General features: G+C 40.6%; 2 protein-coding genes and 1 long non-coding RNA gene across 15 annotated transcripts in view; 1 reads left to right on the top strand and 2 right to left on the bottom strand.

Annotated features, from left to right (window-relative positions):
- Positions 1 to 17,327, bottom strand: part of LOC133505229 (eukaryotic translation initiation factor 4 gamma 1-like) — a 97,439-nt gene extending 80,112 nt beyond the window's left edge. Inside the window, exons 1-4 of one of the 13 annotated variants that reach the window (XM_061828277.1) lie at positions 17,189 to 17,327; positions 5,892 to 6,004; positions 5,222 to 5,299; positions 950 to 1,144 (exon numbers count right to left, since the gene is read on the bottom strand). In XM_061828277.1, coding sequence (XP_061684261.1) covers positions 950 to 1,144; positions 5,222 to 5,299; positions 5,892 to 5,957 — 339 coding nt within the window. In that variant the 5' untranslated portion in view covers positions 5,958 to 6,004; positions 17,189 to 17,327. Of the gene's footprint in view, positions 1 to 949; positions 1,145 to 4,835; positions 4,988 to 5,221; positions 5,300 to 5,891; positions 6,005 to 16,176; positions 16,364 to 17,188 lie in introns of those variants that run through there. The other 12 variants (XM_061828273.1, XM_061828279.1, XM_061828275.1 and 9 more) reach the window with 12 other exon arrangements.
- On the top strand, positions 15,623 to 17,333 carry LOC133505231 (uncharacterized). Its single transcript, XR_009796177.1, has 3 exons — positions 15,623 to 16,183; positions 16,270 to 16,404; positions 17,203 to 17,333. It is a non-coding gene; the product is annotated as an uncharacterized LOC133505231 (long non-coding RNA).
- Positions 17,334 to 19,034: 1,701 nt separating this feature from the next.
- The window catches only part of psmd2 (proteasome 26S subunit ubiquitin receptor, non-ATPase 2), a 41,362-nt gene continuing 33,688 nt past the window's right edge, over positions 19,035 to 26,708 (bottom strand). The window contains exons 15-21 of the mRNA XM_061828292.1: positions 26,488 to 26,636; positions 26,333 to 26,416; positions 22,053 to 22,221; positions 20,292 to 20,386; positions 20,088 to 20,214; positions 19,854 to 19,972; positions 19,035 to 19,715 (exon numbers count right to left, since the gene is read on the bottom strand). Of these exons, the coding sequence (XP_061684276.1) occupies positions 19,533 to 19,715; positions 19,854 to 19,972; positions 20,088 to 20,214; positions 20,292 to 20,386; positions 22,053 to 22,221; positions 26,333 to 26,416; positions 26,488 to 26,636 (926 nt within the window). The 3' untranslated portion in view covers positions 19,035 to 19,532. The remainder of the gene's footprint in view (positions 19,716 to 19,853; positions 19,973 to 20,087; positions 20,215 to 20,291; positions 20,387 to 22,052; positions 22,222 to 26,332; positions 26,417 to 26,487; positions 26,637 to 26,708) is intronic.

Genomic DNA, 26,708 nt, shown 5'->3' with positions numbered 1-26,708 from the left:
GCATTGTTTGCCACACTTCAACAGTACCTTTGTCATAAAACATGTATAGATTAAATTCTATTTTGTTGGGCAACAGTTTGTTCTTAAATGGTACAATTTCTGTAAAAATAAGGAATTAAGGAAAGTCAGATGCTATTCAAATTTCAAGTGCCTTGAGCAACCTCAAGATATTTCAGGAGATATTCAAAATTTTGCGCTGTATTTTTACTGGTGTCCGAACATTTTTAGGTGGTGAGAGTTTCCCCAAACATTTGTTTTTACCTTATACAAGGACTCCCAACGAATATGACTATAATTATTACTACATCAATTCAGAAACCTACAATATCAAATTATAATCATGCACAGATATGACTGACCATTATACATTCTTTCACAATACTGTAGTAAACATCGGCACTCAATTTGTTTGGAGAAATAGACACTATAACACTGAAGAAACTGCCTAAATGTCTACAATTTGGTGGAAAACTCACTGCAAGAGTTTGCCTTTCAAAACAGCCACAACAACACACACAAAGCCATTATAGCACATCTGATGGATAGACACTAGGTGATTGCATACTGATAGAGCAAAACATATTTGAAGATGGGCTGACAATATGGACTTAAATTAAAAAAAAACAGCACTGTGAGCACACGTGTATTAAGTATCTTTTCTTCTTCCGTTATCTCCAAGTAGCAATTAGAATTAACATGGTTGTTGTATTATTAGCAATTTAGAGATAAGACATTTGATGTATTCATCATAAATCTTTAAACAACTACGATCTTCTCAATGTGGCCAAAGCAGCTGGTGTCAAAAACTCTAAATAATGCTTGCTTTTTTTTTTTTCCAAGTTCAATAAGTCATGATTTTCAACCCATCTATTGTCAGAGAGTAAAATTATTTTGTGAACAGCCAGCACAAAAACTTCAACACCCCAACTCCCTGGAGTTTACCCTGTACCTGTCCTGGTATAAAAAAGGCTGCCCCGTGTGGAGAGCTCGCGAAGGGCAATTGTTGTCCTGGGAGCATCATAATTTGGGAACCAGGGACCGGATGGTAGACATGAGAGGGAGTTACAGGTCGAGGTGCACTGCTGGGTGGAACAGCTTGAGGCCCAGTGCTGGAAGGCAAACTTCTTCTGTTGGTATGGTAGGGCTAGGGTAGACAGGAGAAAATCCAGAAAGGAGGACCAGATCGGAAAGAAAGAGGAAGAGAAAGCAAAGTGAGGCCACGGACCAACGAGACAGTACATATTATGGGAAGCAGAGAAACATGAGTCACCACCAGTCATTCATAGGAAAGCAGCCAGAAACTCTCATTGTGATCAAGCTATGACGTAACAACCATCACACAGCAAAGGATTGAGTGTAGAAGAATAGATGGCCAGGATAAAACTCAGAGGGAAGAAAACTGAATTTTATTATCTTCAAATTATTTTTATAGATGATATTTATTTCATCTGAGTATTACTACAAACACAATTGTAGCATTTAATTGGTTCAGTTTTGTGTACCTAAAATTCATTGGTGTGGACATTTATATCCAGCAACCATTTATAGCCACTGACAAGTTCATCAAGAATGCTTTGAACAGGTAAGGATGCAGGGTCTCACGAAGCAGATCTGTGAAATTTGATATTCCACATAACTAAGGATCAACACACATCAGTAGATGGCGGCATTACATCATTTTGGCTTTGAGATCGATAAGGTCTTTTGTGTTTCGCTGCACCTGCTGCCATGCCACATTTACTTTTGGAAAAAATATATATATTGAATGATTTTTAACCTGTTTGCGGCCAAAGCCATTTTTAGTTGCTGCTCATCGTTTCTTTATATGTGCACAGTTGTAGAGTAGATCGTTCTTGCATTTGATCATGGATCACGAATGCACATAGATGTGCTCCTGTGAGGAAGGAGCCATCTGACAGCCAAGCTCGAAAAAGAAAGTTGTGCAAGATCCAGCATGACGGACGAAGGGAGTTAGCTGACCAGCTAGCGAGCCAGCTAGATAGGTAGACGCTTGTCCCAGCAAGTACAGCACATAGACAGGCACAAAACCAACCTAGAGTCAACCTATAACTACGGTACAGTGAGGAATCCTTCTTAAAGTGCCAATGTCATTAAATGCATGCTTTTTAGTATGTTAATGAAAAACCGGCAGCCGACATGGACCCATGCGTTTCTTTCCACCACAAAACATGATTTTGACGTATATAGCTTTTTGTAACTCTTTCTGTATCCTCTCTAGGGATTTGTTTTCGAGACGAACCAGGAAGTGATGTACATGGCAGGACCGCCCTCAAGTGGACTCGTTTGTTTCTATTAGTTTTACCTCCGGGAAAGTAGCTCGTTGTTCCTTCTTGTTAGCCAAAATGCCCGTTCATTGCATTGCTGGACATTGCTTGAACACTCGGGAGGATGGATTTACCTTTCATAAGTTTGCAAGAGACCCAGTTCTTCGTGAAAAATGGATTGCACGGGTGCAAAGGACAGAGCTTTGTGGGTTCCAAATGACAGGTAGGTGTGTATATAGCTACTAAAAAAAAATAGTGTGGGGGGGTGTAATCCATAAATCAGGGTTGCTAAATGTGTCGATGTGCGCATCGGAAGGCTTCCATGGTGCAGCCGCTGAAGGATGCCCTCCGCAGGCCTTGTGGATCGCTACCGGCCTTGTCGACAAGGCCGAGCCTGCCGCAGGCCTTGTCGCCCGCGGTGGCTCGTCGCCGCGGTGGCTCATGTCTGCCGCAGAAGCGGGCGTTTATCACCGCCGCGGATGTGGATAGGGCAGGGAGGTGGTTTGGCCCGTGATCTGCCTGTTATCTAAATATGGCTCGAAACAATAAGGTAATATTGCCCCGGACACTTCACTCGGTTGTGAGATGTTTTCTTCAAAGAGAGCTTCCGTGTCTGAAGGGACATGTCCTAAAGTAGGGACCACGGCATGTTTTCAATGGCGAATGTCCGGGGTCGATTCAGCCAATATGGCAACCACTTGGATGTTGAATGAGACTTCTGCAAATTTGCGCATGGATGACGTGCTCTCTGCTCATATTTATTTTTTCATGAAGACATTGAAGTGAATAATCTTATATGTATTTTTAATTTCAATATCTATTTTAGAATGTTTATAGGGATGACACTAGACCTTTAAAGTAAGCCATTTTAAGCTAAAATGAAATGCTTTTCAGGAGAGATGGGGGCAGGAGCCAAAATGCACAAGTGTACAGCTCTGTCTGGTTCAGTAGACAGTTTTCAAATAATTAAATTGGCTTTTTCATTAGGCGGACTGGGACACGTATTTGTTTAAGAGTAACACACTCATTTGGAAGTCATTTGCTACTGTCAACAAAAATAATGAAATCTGGATTCAGATAGAGATTCTGAGACCTACTGCATACTAATTACGTGAATCCTAAAGGCAATAGATTGCACTGCATTGGCTTTATTTGGGAGTGTCAGGATACTGGTCGCTGAATACAAATTCATCATATTTGTCAGGTTCATATTTTCTTAAAGTTCTTCAGAATTGTTAATTGCTACTTTGTGTTCGTCTCTCACATAAGTCTAAAAATACAGCCATACCTCTACTTACGGGAAAAATTTTGTCATTAGGTACGAAGGAAATTTAGGATACGGAAGGGAAAAAATGCTGCTGAATTCCACCGAACATAAAAATCCTGTACTGTATCTTGGTTTGAAAGTGGCACGATAGAGCTGCTCTACCTTTGGCTATCACGTAGCATCTTCCTGGCATCATATTGGATAAGAGGGACGTACTGTAAATGTTTATCCATAATGCATTTCCTGTATCTTGTTTTGTGTGGCGCGATAGAGCTGTTCTCTCATTGACTATCACGTAGCATCTCCCATCTTATTTGGGACTGTTAAAAATTCCCTCCACCTTGGCTAAGGAACCAGTTCCAGCAAAAGAAAAAGAACCTGACATAATATGCTGCTACCAACATGTTTCACTCAAAGTATGGTCTTCTTTTGGTGATAAGCAGTGTTGTGTTTGTAACAAACACATCATTTGGAATTACAGAAGAACAAATGTTGTTTCATTGGGCCATAAAATTTTCCCAGATGTGTTTGAGAGATTTCAAGTACCGTAATTTCTCATATATAATATGCAAATTATTCCAAAAATATTTTCAAAAAGGCAAGCCGCATTGAACTGTATTTAGGTATGGATGACAAATAAAAAAATACAATCACATTGTATAGTTGTACACAGGTACATCGAGTGCTAAAAAAAAGGTATACATATTCATTTCAATATTATATTCAATGTCTTATGTGACACATTTCTATATATTACTGTTATGTACGCCCCCAACCTGAGCTCTCTGACCTCCTCACGGGAGCTTCGCCTTTTACGATTGTTAGCGTAGCATATTTATTGCTACTGCACCAAAAATCAGAAACGAGTGCTCATGGAGCCCCATCAGTAGCCAGAGCAGGATACCAAGGCAGCCGCCATGACTGGGAAGCAACACTGACGTACTAAAACCCGGTCTGACACCAGCACTCTGCTGGCACCACACCAGTCCTCCAGGAAACCTTGGGTATGTGTGTGTACATAGATGTAACTAGTGGGAAAAATATTTACAGTGGGTGCTTAAGAGGTATGGCTCCTGGACATCGACCCAACCAGGCAGGACAACAACAGACTAAGAGCAGCGCCATACACATCGCTGCAGCACTGAGCCCAGGATTTTCCCCACAGTCTAGCCAGTGCCCAGTACCCGGCTCAGAGTATGGAAGGTGGCGCCCCTTCAAACTAGGTAGAAATGAAAACCCCACAGCACCCCAATAGGTCGCAGGCGACCACCCAGCACCCTCACCATGAGAAGGGAAAGAGGTGACAGTATGGGGATGCAAGGAACGGAGAGAGATGAGGAACGAGACCCAAGGAGCCCCATCAGTAGCCAGAGCAGGATACCAAGGCAGCCGCCAGCACCAAGGGAACATGGGTGAGTCCAACATCACAATCAATCTAGTTGGGTATCAAGAGTCACAAAACAAATTCTAATTCCACATGTAATTTTAGTTGCAAATGCCAGTGAACCACTCATATTTTAGAGACTTAATTTAATACGATATCTGTATGTGTTCTTTTATGTGATTTTGAAACTACTCTGAAATAGAGTTGAATTCATCTATGTAAGTTTATGTCTGTGAGTGTGGCAGTACATGAGCCACAGGGAAAAGAAAACGTGAGTTTTCATACCTGTGGTAGTGGGTTCATTTGTGGGGACGGGGCAATGGCAAACACAACAGAGGGGGACTGGCCAACTGGGAAAGAGAGCTGCAAATTACAGGAGGCGTTATCAATGGGAGCAACGTGGAAGACATTACAGATGCAATAGGAAGTGGAAAAGGGGAGTATAGTTAAAAGAGGAGAAATCAACTCACTAACTAAATTGAAGCAAGGTGCAAGGAAGAACACGACCTTCACTATACTATTTTGTGACTGCACAAGAGTACAACTTTTCAATAACAATCTTTTGAATGTGTATCCCATCCCATGCTTTTTGAAGATTATTGCATGCTCATCTTCCTTTACAACAAACATTAAATGTGGTATTTTATGTTTTGGTGGCTTATATGTTTAATGTGAAGAGGTTTAGTTGGGAGCCTCAGTCTGGAATGTTTTTCTCCCTTATGACTGTTGTGCTTTTTTTTCTTTTCTTTTTATTAAACAGTATTTAATGTCAAATTATCAAGATGAAAGACAGACATTTTTGAATGAACTTTGTGGAAAAACAATCTGATAAAGCATTTTTAAATGAAGATTAAATTGATAACATTTTAAATTTTTCTTCAGAAGTTGATTAAGGAAATTTAGTCAAATGCCCTTCACCAATACATAGACAATTACGTTACCAACAATTCCTTACCTGTGAAAGGTCAGCAGGGTGGGGAGTGGAGGGGGATCCTGTTAAAGGCTGTGGCGCTTTCTTCATTTCATGGAGTTCTGTATGAGAAGGGGTGTGCGCACATCTGTACAAATCTTAAGGAAAGAACAAAACAGATTCTCACTTGAGGTATGTTGTGCATAACTGATGTTGCCTGGACCAAGAATACTTACATATATTAATGTGTAAGGAGCTGCAATTTCAAGAATTTCTCTTAGAGATATAGATAATAGCCTTGTTAGCGATATACATTGATTCACATGTCAGTTGAGCATAATAAAAGTAGATAGCCACTGATAATCACATTTTCTGGAAAATAGTATTTGATGGTAAATACTGTAGGAGAGCATCCTTGCTTGCAAAGCATTTCTGCTGATGTATCGAGTAGTTGATGGAATATAAATATTTTTGATTTAATTTTATGTTCACCTACAGTCCAAATAAAAGGTCTACAGAGCCCCGTTCTAATGCCAGGCTTTTGTGTTAAAAAAAAGAAGAAAGGAGACCACAGTAAATTATTTAAAAACTTTTTTCTCCATTTTGACCCCCGTGTAACTTGTGCATCAGCAATTGATTTTTTTGTTGTGTTTTCAAAAGAGGTAGTTACAATAATAATAATGATGTTACACATGTGTGCCGCCTCATACTGGAAGTATGTGTTTAGAATTAACTAATTACACTTAAACTCAAAAGTATTTACCCCTTCAGATTTCTGTTTTGTTTTTGTATATCTAACACACAAAAAGGTTTCAAATCAATCAAACCAATTTTAAAATCACTCAGGGACAATCCAAGGATATATAAAATGCAGTTTTCAAATGTCAATTCAATTTATTAAGGCACCAAAAAAAATTAAAACCTCTCTGACTCTCTGTGAAAAAGTAAGAAAAAGCAGTGCACCCCCTTGTTAAAATAACATTCAATGTGACTAATCACAAATTGGGAAAAAGTGAGTTCAATTTCACAAGCCACACCCAAACCTGTCTTGTTGTTGTTGTTTGTTGAATCAACAAATCACTTAAATATAATCTGTCACAGAACGTGAAGTAGGGTACAAGATCTCAAAAACCAGTGCATCATGAAACAATCCAAAGAAATTCAAGAAGAAATTATAAAAAAAGAGTTAATCCATCCATCTGTAAAAGGGTACAAAGCCATTTCCAAAGCTTTGGGGCACCAGGGAACCACTGTCAGAGCCATCAGCCACAAATGGTGGAAACTGGAAACAGTGGCAAAACTTTCTCAGGAGTGTATGACCAACTAAAATTACTCCAAGAGTTCACCGAAAACTCATCCAGGAGGTCACAAAAGAACCTCAAACAGCATCCAAAGACCTGCAGGCCTTGTGGGCCTCAGTTAAGGTCAGTGTTCATGAATCTACAATTAGAAAGTCACTGACAAAAAATGACATCTTTGGGAGAGTTCCAAGGAGAGAATCCCTGCTGTCAGGAAAGAATACAAAGGCTCATCTCACAGATACCAAAAAACATCTTCATGAACTTCAAGACTTTTAGAGAAACATTCTGTGGACTGACGTGTCAAAAAAAAAAAAACAAAAAAAATACTTTTTGGGAAGTGTGCAACCCTTCTGGTGTAAAATTGGAAGAGCATTTGATAAAAAGAACATTATGCCAACAGTAAAGCATCGTGGTGGAAGTGTGATGGTCTGGGAATGCTTTGCTACTTCAGGACCAGGTCAACTTGCTGAGATTGATGGAACAATGAATTCTACTTTGTACCAGAAAATCTTGAGGGAGAACATCCGGTTATCAGTTCGTGACGTCAAACTCATGCGCTCTTGGACAAGGGTCTGAAACATGTCAGCAAGTCCAGCTCAGAATAACTAAAAAAAAAAAAAAAAAAAAAAAGTTTAGGAGTGGGCAAATTAATCTGGATTTAAATCAAATTCAGATGCTGTGGCATGACCTTAAAGAGCACCTGACACCAAAATATGCATTTTAAAATGGGTATTATCAAAACTACATGTTATATTAATCACTTTGATGATAACAAGTCTAAAAAGGTGAGCAGAGAGAATTTCATTACAGCCCAAAGTTGAGAAAGTCTCACTGGACATCCCAGTGGCAGCCATAGTGCCTGCGACGTCATTTGCAGAAGTCACACTGGGACAGTTGCCATAGAAAATACACTGTGCCACCTGCTATGGCAGATGAACAAGAGAGATTTTTGGATTTTTCTGAAGCCCCTTTTGAAGAAGAGAACATGTCTTGTGTATGTAGCGTACTCAGCAGGACCCATGCCAGGCGAAGTAAGTACGTCAGGGGTGCCCAGACACCGGTGGCCAGTGGGGGGGGAGCTCTTTTCTCCTCCCTGCATGCAGCTCCCCGCCAACACACCACTAAGGGCCACACTGCCTTCCTGGAGCATTCGCTGGAAATAACATTTGTTCGAATTTGGTGACGATATGTGGTTTAGTTAGCTCGTGTTACACGCTACTAGACTGTCTTTGTACTTCTATTTTGTTATTGTTTTGTCTTGTATTGTATAGTTAATGATTTGTCTTAAACGCAATACAAGTGATTTGTTAGATTTTGCTGGTTTGATCAAAGGGATTTATTCTCAATTGACACGTAACATATGCTATAAACTGTGAGACAAATTAGTCCGCTCCAACTATTATTCTTTTTTAATAGCACTACAACACACCTACCTGTCATTTGGAACAAACAAAGCTCTTGTTCTTTGCACCTGTGCAATTCATTTTTAGATTAAGGGGGCAATTATTTTTTGACAGAGGTTCAGAAAGGTTTGGATTGTTTTTGTGCTTTAATAAATTGAATTATCATTTGAAAATTGGCGGCACAAATTGTTTTTATGTGCTCTGCGATTGGCTCTCAACCAGTTCAGGGTGTACTCTGCTTCCTGCCCGATGATATGTGAGATAGGCTCCAGCACTCCTGTGACTCTTGTAAGGATAAGAAGCTCTGAAAATAGATGGATGGATGGATTTGAAACCTTTGTGTGTGATAAATGTGCAAAAAAAAATGTAAATCAGTAGGCCGGTCCCAAGCCTGCATAAATACAGAGGGTTGCGTAGGAGCAGCATTTGGCTTAAAATTTTCCAAACAAATATAAGGGTTTATCTAAAGAATCCCATACCAGATCAGTCATGGCCGGTGTTAACTTCCCCTTCCGGCACCATTAACCTGCATGGAACTGGTGGAAATTCAGGTACTCTGGGTCAAAGATGAAGGAGAGGTGCAAAGTAGGTTCTTCAGCAGAAAGAGAAGAGGAAAACACAGAGCCTTCAACTAAGTGTGGGGGTTTTGAACGTTGGGACTATGACAGGATAAGCCTGGGAGTTGGTTGACATGAGAAAGGGTGATATGTTATGCATTCAAGAAAGCAGGTGAAAAGGTAGTAAGGCTAGAAGTTTAAGGACAGGGCTTGAATTATTTTACCATGGAGTAGATGGGAAGAGAAATGGAGTAGGGGTTATTTTAAAAGGAAGAGCTGGCCAAGAATGTTTTGGAGGTGAAAAGAGTATTAGATTGAGTGATAAGGCTGAAACTTGAAATGGAGGGTGTTATGTATAATGTGATTAGCAGCTATGCCCCACAGGTAAGAAAAATTCTGGAAGGAACTAGATGAAGTAGTTCTGAGCATACCAGACACAGTGAGAGTTGTGATTGGTGCAGATTGTAATGGACATGTTGGTGAAGGAAACCAGGGAGATGAATGAGTGATGGGTAATTGATGGTGGTAGACTTTGCAAAAAGGGTGAAAATGGCTGAAGGAAACACTTTATGCAGAAGAGACGGGAAAATACGGTTACCTACAAGAGTGGAGAAAGGAGCCGTTGGATTAAATTCTGCGCAGACGATGTAATCTAAAAGAGTTTACTGACTGGAAGGTAACGTGGTAGGGGACAGAGTACCGAGATAGCATAGGATGCCAGTTTGTAAGGATGACTCTAGCGGTGGGGAGAAAGACTATGAAGACAAAGGAAGAGGAGACAACAACGCTCTAACCCAGGGGTAGGGAACCTATGGCTCGCGAGTCATGGGCTCTTTTGATGGTTGCAAATGGCTTGCACAGCCCTCATATTGACATAACGTACATGTAATGTCTGTCATGTGAGCAACACATATGATGCAGAGAAAGTTTGTCCTAGTGGGGTTGTTGTAGTCGGGTGTGGCAGTCATGTGCATAGGCACTTTTGACAACAAATCGTTCAAAGAAAAAAAAAAAAGATGAGCATTGCGGTTGTTGGCAAACTGGACGCCTGTGGAGAGAGACAGTTCTGCTGTGTGTCTACTTGAGTGTGCTGTGTGTCTAATGACAAAATTCCAATGATGAAATGCTCAAAAATAAAGCGCCACTTCAACACACACCTTACCGTGTTTGCATGAAAACATCAACACGAAGAAAACATGTCAAGGGCTATTTTCCAGAGTCCAAGATAGTCAGCAGAAAATCCGCTTTGGATACAACAAGTTGAATGGAATTCAGATAGCGTTGCTGGTGCTATTGTTGTTGAGTCACTCGAGGAGACTGAGGGTGGTCTTCAAAAGCACTAGACTCGCATGAGGGAGGCTCTGTAGTTCTTTGAAGAGAAGTAGAAGATGATGAGAGAATGTTGAGAGTAAAGGATGACGGGGGTGATGGATATGGAGATAGATGGGGCGCTGTGACCAGCCTGCATCACTGGGGCTAGTGGGAGAAACCCGAGCAGGAGCTGCAAACGAAGACTTGAAGTCCCTTTGAATATCGAGTCTGGCCGGAGCAGGTCCTCGTTGCTGGTGCTTTAGCAATTGTGAGAAATGGAAAGCCATTCACAGAATCAGTATGCCAAAGCATTCGTGCTTGATGTTGCCAATACATTTTTTGACAACTTCCCATAAAGAGAAGATAATCAAATGAATAAAAGACATGCTTTGTCGGCAAGAACTTTTCACCACTGTTCCATCATGATGGCAAATCAAATTGAATTACGTTCACGATTAATGGATGGAAGTCTCAACACCTGCATGAAGCTTAATCTAACGATGTATGAAACAGAAACAGACAACCATCAGAAAAACCGGGCAGCACCAGAAATTGCATTAATGGTAAGAAATACTTTTGTCATCATTTGTTTGCGACGTTATTTAAAAAAAAAAAAAAGACTTATTGTACTCTAAAAGTGCTGCTCTTACATAAATGTGGAAATACACTTGTATTTAATTTTTAAAATATTGCATGGTTCTTTTGAAATATTTAAAATTAAAATATTTGGCATTTATTGCTCTCTCAGCCTAAAAGGTTTTACAGTAAAAATTTTACTTTAAACATCGACTTACATTTACAAGTGTGAGTGGTGTGATCCACGTACACACCAGTGGTCATGTCTTAAACACTTTTTTTTTTTTTTAAACAGACGCAAAGGAAATAGCAACACAGTAGGCAACTGGTTAGCACATCTGCTTGACAGTTCTGAAGACCCGGGTGTGAATGAGATCAGTTGATTGGTTATATGTGCCCTGCGATTGGCTGGTGACCAGTTCAGTCTATATCTCTCCTATCACTTGATGATAGCTGGGATAGGCTTCACCAGGGCTAAGACCCTAGTGAGGATAAGCAGTATGGAAAATGAAAATAAATTGCAAATGAATCCTGGAGGATTCGTCCATTTAAAGGGCTACAAACACCAAAAGCATGATTTTTAGTATGTTTTTAATGGAAAAAAGGCAGCCGGAATGGACCAATCCGTTTTTTCACCACACATTATGATGTTGTCATATATGGATTTTTGTATTTCCTGCCATGAAAATGCTCTCGAGGCATTTGTTTTGGAGAAGGAAGTGATGTTTTTTCAAGAAGCCCACACTGGCGGTTTCGTGTGTTTATCCCTGTTTTACCAGCACGAAAGTCGCTGTTTTTTCCTGCGTGTTAGCCAAAATACCGTCTCGTTGTATTGCTGGATATTACTCAAACACCCGCGAGGATGGATTCACTCTCACTTTTCCAAAAGACCAGTTTCGTCGTGAAAAATAGATTGCACAAGTGCAAATGACGAGAGCTTCGTCGGTTCCAAATGACAGGTAGTTGTGTGTAGAGCTATTAAAAAAAAAAAAAAAAAGAATAGTTTGGGGGAGGGACGTATTCCTTCTTTCAGCGACCAACACAATATAATGAGCAGTGCCTGCTGTAAACTGGATGATGCCACAAAACACAGTTTTATAGCTGACATTATTTTCCTCCCTGACTTTGATATATATATGACTAGCATTTTGTGTATGTTATGTCTGTGCTCTCAGGGTACCAGGGTGCATTTTTAACCTTATACATACAGTGAAGAAAATAAGTATTTGAACACCCTGCTATATTGCAAGATCTCCCACTTAGCTGTGAAAAAGTATTTGTCCTTATTTCTGTTTTTTTTGTAAATCTATCACACACAGGTTTCAAATCATCAAGCCAATTTTAATGTCAGTGAGAGATAACCCAAAGAAATACAAAATGCAGTTTTCAAGTGACAGTTCAATTTATTAAGGCACAAAATAATCCAAACCTTTCTGACCGTCTTAATTGCCCAAACCCTCGTTAAATCACAAAGTCATGTTCCTGCCTTTTCTGGAAAAGTTTACATCCTATCTGTGGAACATTGCCACTACTAACATAATACATAACATCAACAATTTCAAGTTTCAGCTTCAACACTTGATCTTATACCGTATTTATACGACATTAGGTCGCATCGTATTAAAAGGAAAAATCGCAGTTGCATGTGGAATTTCAGAATAAACACAATTACAAGGCGCATCGAATTATTGGGTGCAGGCATGTTGGCGCTCGCGAAATAGTGAGGCACAATTGTATTTTTATCAGCAGAAGAACAAACTTACAGTGAGGAAAATTAGTATTTGAACACCCTGCTATATTCCAAGTTCTCCCACTTAGAAATCATGGAGGAGTCTGAAATTTTCATCAAAGGTACATGTCCACTGTGAGATAGATAATCTAAAAAGGCCAGTCGCCGTCTCGACAGGAATGTGAGACGGCCGAATACCTGTCGGCGCTGGCACCGGAACGTGACAGTTGGCTGCCCTTTGTCACCGATTTTGCTCATAACTTTTATGGACAGAATTTCTAGGCGCAGCCGAGGCGTAGAGGGCATCTGGTTTGGTGGCCTCAGATCACATCTCTGCTCTTTGGTTCTGTTGGCTTCATCAAGCCGTGATCTCCAGCTCTCACTGGAGCAATCCACAGCAAAGTATTAAGCGACTGAGATGAGAATCTGCACCTCGAAATCCAAGACTATGGCCCTCAGTCGGAAAAGTGTGGCGTTCCCTCTCCAGGTCAGGATGAGATCCTTCCTCAAGTGGAGGAGTTCAAGTATTTTGGGGTCTTGTTCACGAGTGAGAGTAGATGGAGCGGGAGATCGACAGACGGATCGGTGCAGCGTCTGCAGTGATGCAAAGTTTGTATCGGTCCGTTGTGGTAAAGAGGGAGCTATGTCAAAAGGCGAAACTCTCAATTTACCTTCCTACCCTCACCTATGGGCATGAGCTGTGGGTCGTGACCGAAAGAACATGATCCCGGATACAAGCAGCCGAAATGAGTTTCCTCCACAGGGTGTCCGGGCTCTCCCTTAGAGATAGGGTGAGAAGCTCGGTCATCCGGGAGGTGCTCAGTGTCGAGCCACTACTCCTCCACATTGAGAAGAGGCAGATAAGGTGGCTGGGGCATCTGATTCGGATGCCTCCTGGACGCCTCCCTGGTGAGGTGTTGCGGCCATGTCCCACTTGTAAGAGACCCCGAGGACAACCTAGGACACACTGGAGAGACTATGTCTCTTGGCTGGGTAAAGAACGCCTCGGGACCCGTGTGGAGTTGTACAATTTTGTCTCTGGTGTCTTTGGACAGCTCTTTGGTCTTGGCCATGTTACAAGCTTGAGTCTTACTGATTGTATTGGGTGGACAGGTGTCTTTATGCAGTTAACGACCTCACACAGGTGCATCTGATTCAGGATAATACATGGAGTGGAGGTGGACTTTTAAAGGTGGACTAACAGGTCTTTGAGGGTCAGAATTCTAGCTTATAGACAGATGTTCAAATACTTATTTGCAGCTGTATCACACAAATAAATCATTTAAAAAAAATCATATATTGTGATTTCTGGATTTTTCTTTTTAGATTCTCTCTCTCACAGTGAATATGCACCTACGATGAAAATTTCAGACCCCTTCATGATTTCCAAGTGGGATGACTTGCAATATATCATGGTGTTCTAATACTTATTTCTTCACTGTAGTCTCATTCTGCAATATCTCTATGATTGAATTCACAAATTCAAAGGCATAGTTTTTGCCTTGCCAGCTTTCTGGTATACTCACATACTTCGCCATGGGATAATGGATTTGTTGAACTGACAGCATTGAGGCAATCATTTTAATTTCAATGACATGACTGGGTGCGTAGTGTAATACCATCATAGCGTATGACTGGCTGGACACCTGTGACTCACTGAATTACACAGCAAAATGACGGAAAAAAAATTGTATATTTAATTCATTTGCAGTGCATTCACTGCGCTAGATTTTAGGTTTTCTTGTGCGCTGAGAGTGTGCAATGAGTGCGCAATTGCGCACCTTAGAGGGAATTAATCCGTTCCGGAAGTCGTTTCTTAACGTGAATTTTTCGTAAGTGGAACTGCATTTTACATGTAAAAAGCCTAATCCGTTCCAAGCCCCCTGCCGAAACCAAGCATTCAAAGTACGTATTGTAAAGAATAATAAAAATTATGTTCATTTCTATTCATCATATGTTCATCATTGGCTTTGAGGACTATGCAAAGAGAAGGGTGAGTGACAACCAAAAGACATCGTGGGGGATGGAGGAGGAGAGGAGAGAAAACATACATACAAATGTGCACCCGCACAACTTAAATTCACTAAAGTTTCTTGGAGCCAATGGTGAATAAAGATGAACACAAATGAAAACCTCGGGAAAAAGTTGTACTTTTCCAATGTTTTCCAATGGGTAAAGACTGACATCCTTCCTTGCAATGGGATGCCAGGAAGATGCTACGGCGATCGCAATAGGAAAGCAGCTCTTTCACCCCACACAAGCCAGGATGTTTACGTTCGGTGGAATTTGGGGGCTACGAATCCAGCGCCTATTTTTTTCTTTTCGTATCCTAAATTTTCCTTGGTAACTAGAGACAATATTTTTCCAAAGAGGAGTTTCGTGACCTGAATTTTTCATGAAGAGAATTTTGTAAGTAGAGATACCACTGTGTGTGTGTGTGTGTGTGCATTTTATATATATAAAACTGTATATTCTAAACCCTAGCTGACGAACACCTGCATTGGACATTGCAACTGACTGTGTATATTTCACACTAGACCTCATGCAGCTTGGGTTCTCTTCCAATAAAGCTGATTCTGATTCCCCTGGGCCCCATTGAAACGCTTCCTAGTTTGGCTCAGAAGTGAACCAGACAGGTGTAGCCCATCTCACATATATGTCTCAATGTGGTGGTTTGTGAGGCTGTGGCTCATGCCTCATTCCACTCTTTATGGATCTCTGCTGGATTCTTGAATTTTCTCTGTTTGACAATCCGCTGAGGCCCACGGCTATTTCTTTTGCTGATGCATCTTCTCCTGCCGCAGTGGAAGGGCATTCCACTAGACTTTCCATTGATACGCTTGGACACAACACTATGTGAACTGCCAACCTCATTAGCTATAAACGTTTGTGGCTTACCCATTGTTTGGAGGGTATCATTGATGGTCTTCTCCATATTGAACCCAACTGAGACAATTGAACAATTGAACGAACCTGAAGCAATTTAATGAGCCCTGAGAAAACTTGTGATTTGATTTTAGGGGGTCTTTACTGTGTGACACTCAGTTTAACACATAGCCTGCAAAGTTTGAGTTGATTACCTCACAGTATACTAATTTATTGAATTTCCCATTTCATGGGTTTTATGACTTGGAAACCCAAATTATGTAAAAATAAAAAAATAAATACTTCACATTGTTTAAATTGTGGGTCCTAAAAGTTTAAGATTTTAAATTGAATTATGGAAATGAACTTTTTCATGATATTCTAATTCTTGGGAAATCTAAAAAAAAAATTACGTGATCCATTTTTGTGAGATGACGTCCCAGCGATAAAAGATTTATCGCTCAAAGGCAGAGCAGCATGACGGGCATTAAACACGTGCTTTTCCATTCGGTGTGCATGCCTGTTGCCGGCCGTTTGCTAGCTGTTGCGTTTCACACGAGCCAATATCGAACGAAATCACAACTTTACCTTTTAGGTAGGGCAATAGCTGCAATAATGAACCCATGCCGGCTCGACGAAATGACGACAATCCTGACATTACCATTTTATTTGGCTGGCTAGAAAACCACTGGATGTGTATGAGTACTGTAATCTGCTTGACTGCCTCTCGTTGGAACACAAACTCGTCAATGACTACCAAGAATCTCTCAAACATTTCGTAGAAAAACAAGTCGACGACAACAACGTCGCCGTCGCGTAAGTCCATGTCAAAACGACTCTTTATTCGACAGGTGTCAAGACATTATGTATTAATCCAACACCACTCCTCAAGTAGCTCTACTGCCAAGACACCAGATGTCATTAACTGGCAATAAATGTAATTCCAGACCCACTTGTGGGGCGGTTCGAGTCGATCTAAACAACAAGTACTTTGCTACGTTTAACATAAATCTAAATCCAAGTGATGGAAATTGAATATTTGGCTCAAAACAAAAGTCAACCCCAAGATGTGTTTCTAAATCTTTCAAGAAGTCAATTTTCTACAGAGAGATAAGACAGATAATGTAAGACAATAAGACAGGTTCATAACACCGGTGATTTGCCATTCTGTTTTTAAAAAAATAAACATAAAAATAATAATAAAAAAAAGACAGCCTGACGAACACAACACGAGACTGGAATATTGCATTACAAACGTGAACTATCAAAAAAGGGTTGATTGTAATACAACGTCACACGAATCTGGACTTGTGTACTTTTTTTTTTTTACTTTAAAGGCCACCCTAAAAAACACCCACGTTGTTCTAGCATGGGATGCTAGCTGTGAGGTACTAGCAGACACAGCCTATCCCTGAAAACAAAAAAATTACTCTTAATAAGCAATTAGAGTATAACACTCGCTAAAAATCTCAATATTTCGAGTACTGTATATCAACGGGCATTTTTTTTTTAATTTATGAATGACCTCGCTGTGTAAGTCACATTCACTGAATGTTTTATGAGCATATAAAGAATAATTATTCCTAACAGCGTTTATTACCTTTTCTCCTTGAGTCTGCGGAGCCTGATGGACAGAAAGTGTCCCCGGAAACCGGTATCGTGTTAATTCCGGCCCAATCCCGTCACGTGCAAGGAGTTCTCGGTTTTGGAACTGGAACGCCCCCCAAACTACTCCGACCGCCGACAACACAGAAAGTCTGAGGATCATCACAACAAACCTCTTCCCTAACTGCTGCACTGTAACAGGGAACAGAGACCAGAAATGCTTGTTTCATAAATTAAATGTGAGACATTAAATGAATCATGTCTACTGATGTAGAGTCGAACTATCCACTTTATCGCTCTCCGCAACCATGACGTTTTCTAACGTTTGTCTACGTGTTATTACGTTAACTTTTTATTCATATTACGGTGCAGGGTTTTATTGCCATTTACTGCTAATTTCAGTCGTATGTTTTTAATTCTTTTGCACTCAAGTTATTACGTTAACTTTTTATTCATATTACGGTGCAGGGTTTTATTGCCATTTACTGCTAATTTCAGTCGTATGTTTTTAATTCTTTTGCACTCAAGTACTTATTTTTTTGGTTACACTTTTGAAAAAAACGTCATGTTGCTCGCTGACATAAAACGCATTGTATACATGTCTGAAATGGGCTGTTGTCATATATGGAACTAGTAACAGTCAGAGAATCTAGAATCCAATACAGCTGTAAACTAACCACAATGCCATTTTTTTTTTTTTTTGGGTTATCATGGCAGCAACAGTCACAACAAGCAGGCCCACCCAATATTCGCCAATAACTTTACTTCGTTCCCCATCTCTTGACCAACACGGCAGTACTATCAACATAAGTTTCCAAACAAATCTACTACAGAAATATTGTTCCTTCTTAATGGTTAAGATGTGACTTATTGTTAAGACACTATAACCAGAGAAATGGTAATCATAATACCGAGCCTGGTTTCATGAAGTGTTTGGGGCGGGGGTTAAATGAAAAACGATCCATTAGTCAAAGCCAATAACCTGTAAACTATTAAAATCTACCAAAAAACATAAGAGCATGCTCTTGTCAATTTCTGCTCATCCTCACTTTGGTCACAGGTGAGCTAGAACCCAGCTGACCCTTGACTGGTCACCAGTTGATTTCAGAACATTTAAGAATTGTTTTACAAATTTAAAATATCAGTAATTGCCTGCCAAGTAGTTCAGGGCGTACCGTGACAAGTGTCGAGGAAGATAAAAGGAATTTTCACATTTTTATGCTTCAACTATTGTTTGAAAACACCAACCATTTTGACAAGACCAACCAAAAAAAAAAAGTCTTTCATAGCAAATTGATTCAGTTACATCACTACATCCTGCCAAAAGGCATCCAATATACTGTTGTACAAGTACTGTATGTAACTTGGAATTGATGCAGCATCAAAATTCTCCCATATCACCTACCATTAGTGTACCTGAAACAATATTAAAGAACTAAATCTGGCTGTTTTTCTGAAAGTCATTGAAATATTTTTTCCATCAGCAAAGACAGGTAAAATCTCAAAGAAAGAAATTGTTGGCTAACTTCTGCTTCTTTATTTTAGCAGTTTTAGTACAGGTTCCCGGTATATGGGCAAACTTGGAACCATAATTTCATTTCATTTTGTTCTGAAAAAAACCTTCAACATACTCTGCAAACTATACATCACAATACAGCAAGATGCTGCCAGAATCTTTTAAAACCGATCATTAGAAAACAATTTTTGAAGGTTAGAAGCCTTTAATAGAGATGTCACAGTAAAGAATAAATACAATTTGTTGACATTAGAACTGTAGTCCCAACAAAGCTCATCTGTCAGCATACCTAACAAATGCGACATCAAAAAATAATACCGCTATATTCATTTCATAATGTGAATCCACATTTTATTTTTTGATGATACCTTTTACAGTACTGTAAAAAAAAGGTTAAAAAAAGTATAAACTGAGTGATTTATTTAGCCTAAAAATTGGATGCAAATAGTGGGGACAAAAAAAAAAACAGTTGTGCTTAAAATGCTGGGTGGATGTGATAACTGAGATTTACGTAAGAGCTGTGAATGGGTGTTGAAGATGTTTGAATTGCCTATAGCTGTTGATATTGGTAATTCCAGAGCAAAGATGTGCTGAGTGGATAATCTCAGAGTGATCCTCCAACTATGTCACTGCAATCCAGTAAACCAGAGCCCCCGAAAATCCATCCATTTTTAAAGATATCTTGGGCTGGCCACAGGCATCACATAATTGCTCTTTCCAGAAATGTAGTAAAACAAGTTCTAATGTTAGCAAAGAGCCATGGAGGGTCAACTTTCAAAATACAAGGAGACCTGGAGGGAAGGGCAAGGGCGTTGAGGAAAGTCTAGGTTTCATAGTTGGGGTTCTTGCGAAGGATAACAAAGCCCTCCAGGATGGGGGTGACAGGCAAGTACTCCTCTGTGGCCAACTCCGCTCTCTCTCCATGTGCCAGCAAAACTGGTGTTGTATGGGTCTGGAATCCTGTAATGGCCTTGGGTTTGCCTGCTTGGCCCACAACGTCTACAGCCTGTGGAGAAATTGTAAAAATGTGAACCATGTCATCCTTTGTTGGTAACTTAATACAAAATAATGTTGAGCCATAAAAATATCCTTGAATATTCAGTCTTGACATTTGTTATACACTCTAGACTATGGAAGATTTTACCTGACCAACTCTGACAGAAACGGGCAGGGGACGAAGTTCTTCATCAAAGGTGACGAGCATACGTGGCTGCATGGCTGCTACCAGGCCGTAAAGAATGTAGTGGGATTTCCCCAAAATTACTGCAATTCACACAGTCATACCCAGAAGAATTGTTAATACACAGAAATCACAGAAGAAGGAAGAATGATTATGAATGGTAAAGCATCTTTTTGAGGAAAAGCAATAAGAACGCACTGTTCTTGACATCAAGGAAAGAGACTAGCACGGTGAGCAGCCCAGCCACAGCAACCTGACTCATAAGCTGCCTGTCGCTATGGTAGGGACAGAGTGTCAGTGTGCCTTTACCCAGGTGAGTCAGACCCTGAAGAAATGCAAACAGCAAAAAGTCAATACTTATCTGTACACAAGCGCACAACCCTCTTTGTGACTACCACACACCTGAGCCAGTCGAACCATGAAGAGATTGTTGGGGTCTTTGGCATGATACTGTGCTAGTTGCCGCAGCATTGCAGCCAGGCGGGCATTATTTGTTCCTGAGCAAGAGGGTTTGGGGGAAAACAGGTATGTTATAAATGGGATAGAAACAGTGTATGAGGAAGATGGAAATGATTCATCACTATAAAATATTTACCTTAATTTCTTGAAAATAATGCACAATTTTTCCCCAAAATATTTAAGTCAATAGAGTGCGGTATGGATGAAAAATAAAAAAATACACTCACATTGTATAGTCGTATACAAGTACATAGAGTGAAAAAAAAAGTATACATATACATTTCGATATGATAGGTCTTATTTTACACATTTATATAAATTACGGTAATGTGCACCACCAACCTGAACTCTGACCTACTTGGGGAGTTGGGGGGGGCTTTGCATTTTACGATCATTAGCATAGCATATTTGTTGCTACTGCACGAAACATCAGAAACGACTGCCCGTGAGTTTGTTTCAACTTAAATGAAGACAAAAAAAATGTCAACGACAAGGGCTAGTTGTGGAACCGGTTTTAAAAGATTTGTCATCACTGCTGCCGATGACACGGCCAAACCGGAAGCAAAAGAACATCAGTTGAAACTACGTAGTACCATCGTACGGTCATTTAAAGGATAGCACACACACAATTGAAATGCTCGCTTTTTTTTTTTTTTTTTTAAGTGCCCATTACGCTCATGTCTACGTAGTTTTACCTCTCGTTTTGATAGCGACCTGACGCTATGAAGAGCTGCTACAGATTGTAGCCAAACGGGGGCAAGAGGCTGCGATGTTAGCACAGTGGACCTTCCCCTCAAAGCGCTGACAATAATGAGGAATAAAGGGAACAAAAACTCTTGGGATTCAAAAAAATGTTTCATCACAAACGCCATGGATGGCACAGTGGATGACATGTTGTGGGAGCAAGATGGGATCACTGTTGATGAATGCAGGAGGCACCGGAACTGGACCAGGTCATCAATGATGAGTTTGACAGTCATGCACCAAAGGGAGCTACGATGGATATTTTTTAGATTGGACATGAGTGGGATGTTTCTTTTGAAGGCTTGCTCAAGGATGTGTAATGTAGTGGTTAAACTGCACTATGCACAAATGTTTTATGCACAAATATATAATGCAAACAATGTTTAAGTTAAACTGTTAGTTTATTTATTGAAGACTGTAATATGTGTTATTAAAAGTATTAATAAAATGTGATGCCATCTTGAGCATTTTAGTTGATTGAGGAATTCTGTTCTGGCAACTCCAGGGACCGGGACAAGCGTGTCCTGTCCCGAGATACATATTAATGCTGCATCAGTACATGTACAAAGATTATTATTGATTGTTGTCCAGGCAATTTTTTGTGAAAAACAATAAAAGTACAAACAATGAAAATACAAACTTAGCAAAATAGAAATACAGATAATTCCTAATATTTTGAGTATATGGGTAGCAGCAAATTGGTAGTGCGCATTGTACATTGGTAGAAGGGTTTTCCTGATTTTTTAAGTAGACTTTGGGGGTACACATTGTACTTGAGAAATTACAGTAGCTGGAAAGCCTTAAATCAGTGATTTGAACTAAATCAAAGGTCTTCAGCACTGTTAAACATGAATATGTTAAAATAAATGTGTATGTAATGGTTGTGTACAAGAAACAGGAAGTTAATCTAAAAGTAACTCCCACAGTTATAAATTAATGTATTTAGTACATCCGACTCACCACTCCCCACCATGCCCATGGCAAAGATAGAGTTGTGTGAGACTTCGGGGTCAGCGTCATGTGAAAACTTGCTGAGGGTGTCCAAGATGTTCAAACGGGGGTTGGACACAGAGATGAGAGCCAGAGCTAGGGGCACCGCTCGTCTCAGAGTGGGCTCACCGTAACGCAGCTGATGAGAAATTGCACAAAAAAGGAAGCAACAGTTAGACTGAATGCAGAGCTCCCACTGCAGTGAAGACTCTAAAACCATCCATTCAGCAATCACTGCAGTGGTGTCAAAGTCAAATGGACAGAGGGCCAAATAAAAATTTCAGCTCCAAGCCGAGGGCCGGACTGATCGAAAGTTCATTGATTTTTTTTTTTTTTTTTTTAAATGCCTGCATATTGTCCAGTGAACCAAATTTAATCTACTGAAAACCTAACAAATATACTCCATCCAATATGCTCAAATAAATAAAACAATATTTTCTCATGGCTTTGTCAGTAATCTTTAATTTTCAACAGGCACAAAACACATTTCCTTGACATAAAAATCCCCATAACATGAACATTAAATGAAAAAAGCTGGTATGATTAAAGGCACCATCAGTAGCCTATATTTTCTGTGGGCTAAATTTACTACAAAGAAAAAACTATCAATTTTCGATGATTCGCTCAACTGAAATATTTTTAAAATATAATTGGATTGAAATACAATAAAATAAAGTGCAAAAATTTATTAACCCGAAACACCACTTTCTTCAAGAAGAAGTAATGTGCAGTGAAAAAAACTAAACTACCTTTTAAACTTGAACTGAGTAAAAACTCTAATGTGATTGCAGTTATGTTCACTTGTTTGCGGCTGAGGCTAATACTTGGTGTCATCTTTTCAACAGGGTCAGGCTCTGAGCTGAGGAAATCCTCAAGAATTGAGTGAAGGTGTTCAGCAGTAAGTCGACTTCTGTGTGATGTTTTTTTCAGCTTCATCAAAGAAAATAGTTGTTGCTCTACCGCTTACCCAAGGTCAGTTCAAGAGGCCTGTGGCTTTAGCCGGGACCCTCAGACTTCACTCTCCCAAGCTCTTCTGGGGGGATTCCAAGAGGCCATCCGAGAGACGTAGTCTCTCTAGCGTTTCCTGAGCTGTCCCCAGGGTCCGTGGAAGACCTTACCAGGGAGGAGTGCAGGAGGCTTCCGAATCAGATGACCCGGACAACTCATCTGGCTCCTCTCAATCTGGAGGAGCAGCAGCACAATTCTAAGGTCTCCCTGGATGACTGAGCTTCTTCCCAACCCATCTAGAAGGGAAGCCCAGACACCCTGCAGAGGAAAGTCATTTCGGCCACTTGTATCTGGGATCTTGTGCTTTCGGTTACGACCCACAGCTTGTGACTATACAGTGAAGAAAATAATTATTTGAACACGCTGCTATATTGAAAGTTCTCCCACTTAGAAATCATTAAGGGGTCTGAAATTTTCATCGTCGGTGCATGTCCACTCTGACAGAGATAATCTAAAAAGAAAAATCCAGAAATCACAATGTATGATGTGTGATACAGCTGCAAAGAAATATTTGAACACCTGAGAAAACCAATGTTAATTTGGTACAGTAGCCTTTGTTTGCAATTACAGAGGTCAAATGTTTCCTGTAGTTGTTCACCAGGTTTCACAAATTGCAGGAGGGATTTTGACTCACTCCTCCACATAGATGTTCTCTAGATCAGACATGTTTCTGGGGTGTCGCTGAGAAACACAGAGTTTCAGCTTCCTTCAAAGATTTTCTATTGGGTGTAAGTCTGGAGACTAGCGAGGCCACACCAGAACCTTGATATGCTTCTGACAGAGTCACTCCTTCATTTTCTGGGTTGTGTGCTTCAGGTCATTGTCATGTTGAAAGACCCAGCCACGACCCATCTTCAATGGTCTGAATGAGGGGAAAAAGGTTGTTCACAAAAAATCTCACAATACATGGCCACAGTCATCCTGTCCCATGTGCAGAATTAACACCCCAAAGCATGATGCTATCACCCCTATTCTTCACAGTAGGGATGGTGTTCTTGGGATGGAACTCATCATTCGTCTTCCTCCAAAAATGGTGAGTGTAATTATTACCAAAAAGTTCAATTTTGGTCTCATCTGACCACAAAACCTTCTCCCATGAATCCTCTGTATCATCCAAATGGTCATTGGCAAACTTAAGACGGCTCTTGACGTGTCCTGGTTTAAGCAGGGGAAACCTTCCATACCATGCATGATTTCAAACCATGACGTCTTAGTGCATTATCACCAGTCCCCTTGGAAACGGTGGCCCCAGCTCTTTTTAGGTCATTGACCAATTCCTGTCGTGTAGTCCTGGGCTGTTTCCTCACCTTTCTAAAGATCATTGAGACCCCACGAGGTGATATCTTGCAAGGGGCTCCACTCCGATAGAGATGGACAGTCATGTTTAGCTTCTTCCATTTTGTAATGATTGCTCCAACAGTGGACCTTTTTTCATCAAGCTGCTTGGTAATTTCTCCGTACCCCTTTCCAGCCGTGTAGAGTTGTACAATTTTTCTCTAGTGTCTTTGGACAGCTCTTTGGTCTTGGCCATGTTACAAGTTTGAGTCTTGCTGATTGTATGGGGTGTACAGGTGTCTTTATGCAGCCAACGACCTCACACAGGTGCATCTGATTCAGGATAATACATGGAGTGGAGATGGACTTTTAAAGGCTGATTAGCAGGACTTTGAGGGTCAGAATTTTAGCTGATAGGTGTTCAAATATGTATTTGCAGCTGAATCACACAAATTGCTTAAAAAATAAAAAAAAAAACATTGTGATTTCTGGATTTTTCTTTTTAGATTATCTCTCACAATGGACACCTACGATGAAAATTCCAGAGCCCTCCATGATTTCTAAGTGGGAGAACTTGCAATACAGCAGAGTGTTCAAATACTTGGTTTCTTCACTGTAGGTAAGGGTAGGAACATAGATCGACCAGTAAATCGAGAGCTTTGCTTTAGGGCTTAGCTCCTTTCTTCACCACAACGGACTGATACAAAGTCTGCATCATTGCAGACGGTTCACCGATTCGCCTGTTGGATCTCCTGTTCCATTCTTCCCTCACTCATAAACAAGACTAAGATACTTTAACTCCTACACTTGGAGCAGGAACTCATCCCCGACCTGGAGAGGGCACGCCATGATTTTATGACTGAGGACCATGGTCTCAGATTTGGAGGTACTGATTCTCATCCCAGCCACTTCACAATGACAAGACAGAAGTCAGAGAACCCAGAATCTCCTTCCTCATGGAAAGGCATGTCGATACAATTGAGGAGGTCTTCATAATAGTCTCCCCACCGACTAACAACGTCCGAGTCAAGCTCAACAGTGCCCCATCCCACTATACAGAGTATTGATGGTGCAGTGCTTTCTCCTCCTGAGATGCTGGATCAGAATATCCTCACAGTGGTCTGGAAATCCATTGGCTTACTCCTCCCATAGCAGAATTTTTGCTTCAGCGACCACTAAAGCTGCATTTCGCTTAGCCAGGCAGTAACCAAAAGAGGCCTCAGGAGTCCCAGAAGGCAAAAAGGCTTGATAGGACTCCTTCTGAAACTTGAAAGCATCCCTCACCATTGGTTTGGACCAATGTGTTTGGGGATTGCAGTCATGACAGGCACAAACAACCTTACAGCCAGAACTCTTTTCCCCGCCTTGAATGAGACGTGGATGAAATTCTGATAGAGGTGGGAGTTAAAACTCCTTCTGACAGGGGATCCTGCCACATGTTCTCAGCGGACCCTCACAATATGTTTATCCTGCCAGGTTGGTGCGGCTTCTACCCGCAATCTGAGCTGAGTTACCACCATGTGGTTATTAGGTGACAGCGCCACTCCTCTCTTTACCCAAGTGTTTATGTATAACATGAATATGTTTTAACACATTCAATGGCCTCAGAGGCTAAGCTAACAACAACTACATGTTCCCCATGTGAGAGAGGTTTGCCTGTCCTTGGAACTTTCCCTAGGCTGAGTGCCTAGTGGCTTCGCTCGGGCCACCCGGGTACCTCAACTTTCCAATCCAATAGCCATTTATGCCCTGGGCTTTTAAATTTCCTGCATAGTTATTTGTGTGCCTCGTTAAACTCTTCAGCCAATTCTTTTCAGGTGGCAACTGTCTAATCTAAACTTTAGATATACAAAAGAGACTTCCTTAGTGCTGGCTTATTTTGACTTCACATTTGCACTTTTTTGTACCTCAATATTGGTGAGCACAAGACAGAACAGTGGAAGCCAAAAGTGATTATCACTACTCACCAGATGTCCAAACGTCCGTAGTGCCATTTCAGAACCAATCTCTTCCCCCATAGCAATGAGGGCTATACCAAGAACAGCTACCCCCTATGAAGAAAGAAAGTGATTACAACAAATAGAAATATTAGTAAGCAAAAATGAAAACATGAATAATATACCTGGTGTGACCCCATGTCAGCTGTGTCCTTCTTGTCTTTGTCCTTTTTATCTTTCTTGTCCTTGTCTTCCTCTTTTTCCTTCTCCTTGGCCTCATAGTGCTCACTGCAGATGTGGAGAAGCTGCTGCACCTTGAGGACATTGCCAGAACCTGCAACAGGTGATGCCATAAGAGATGATTTGCTTGACAAAATATAGGTATCTGCTTGTGCGAACAGCTACA

This window comes from Syngnathoides biaculeatus, chromosome 8 (assembly GCF_019802595.1).
Source record: "Syngnathoides biaculeatus isolate LvHL_M chromosome 8, ASM1980259v1, whole genome shotgun sequence".
Classification (NCBI taxonomy): domain Eukaryota; kingdom Metazoa; phylum Chordata; class Actinopteri; order Syngnathiformes; family Syngnathidae; genus Syngnathoides; species Syngnathoides biaculeatus.
This window is presented reverse-complemented; position numbering and strand designations above follow the sequence as displayed.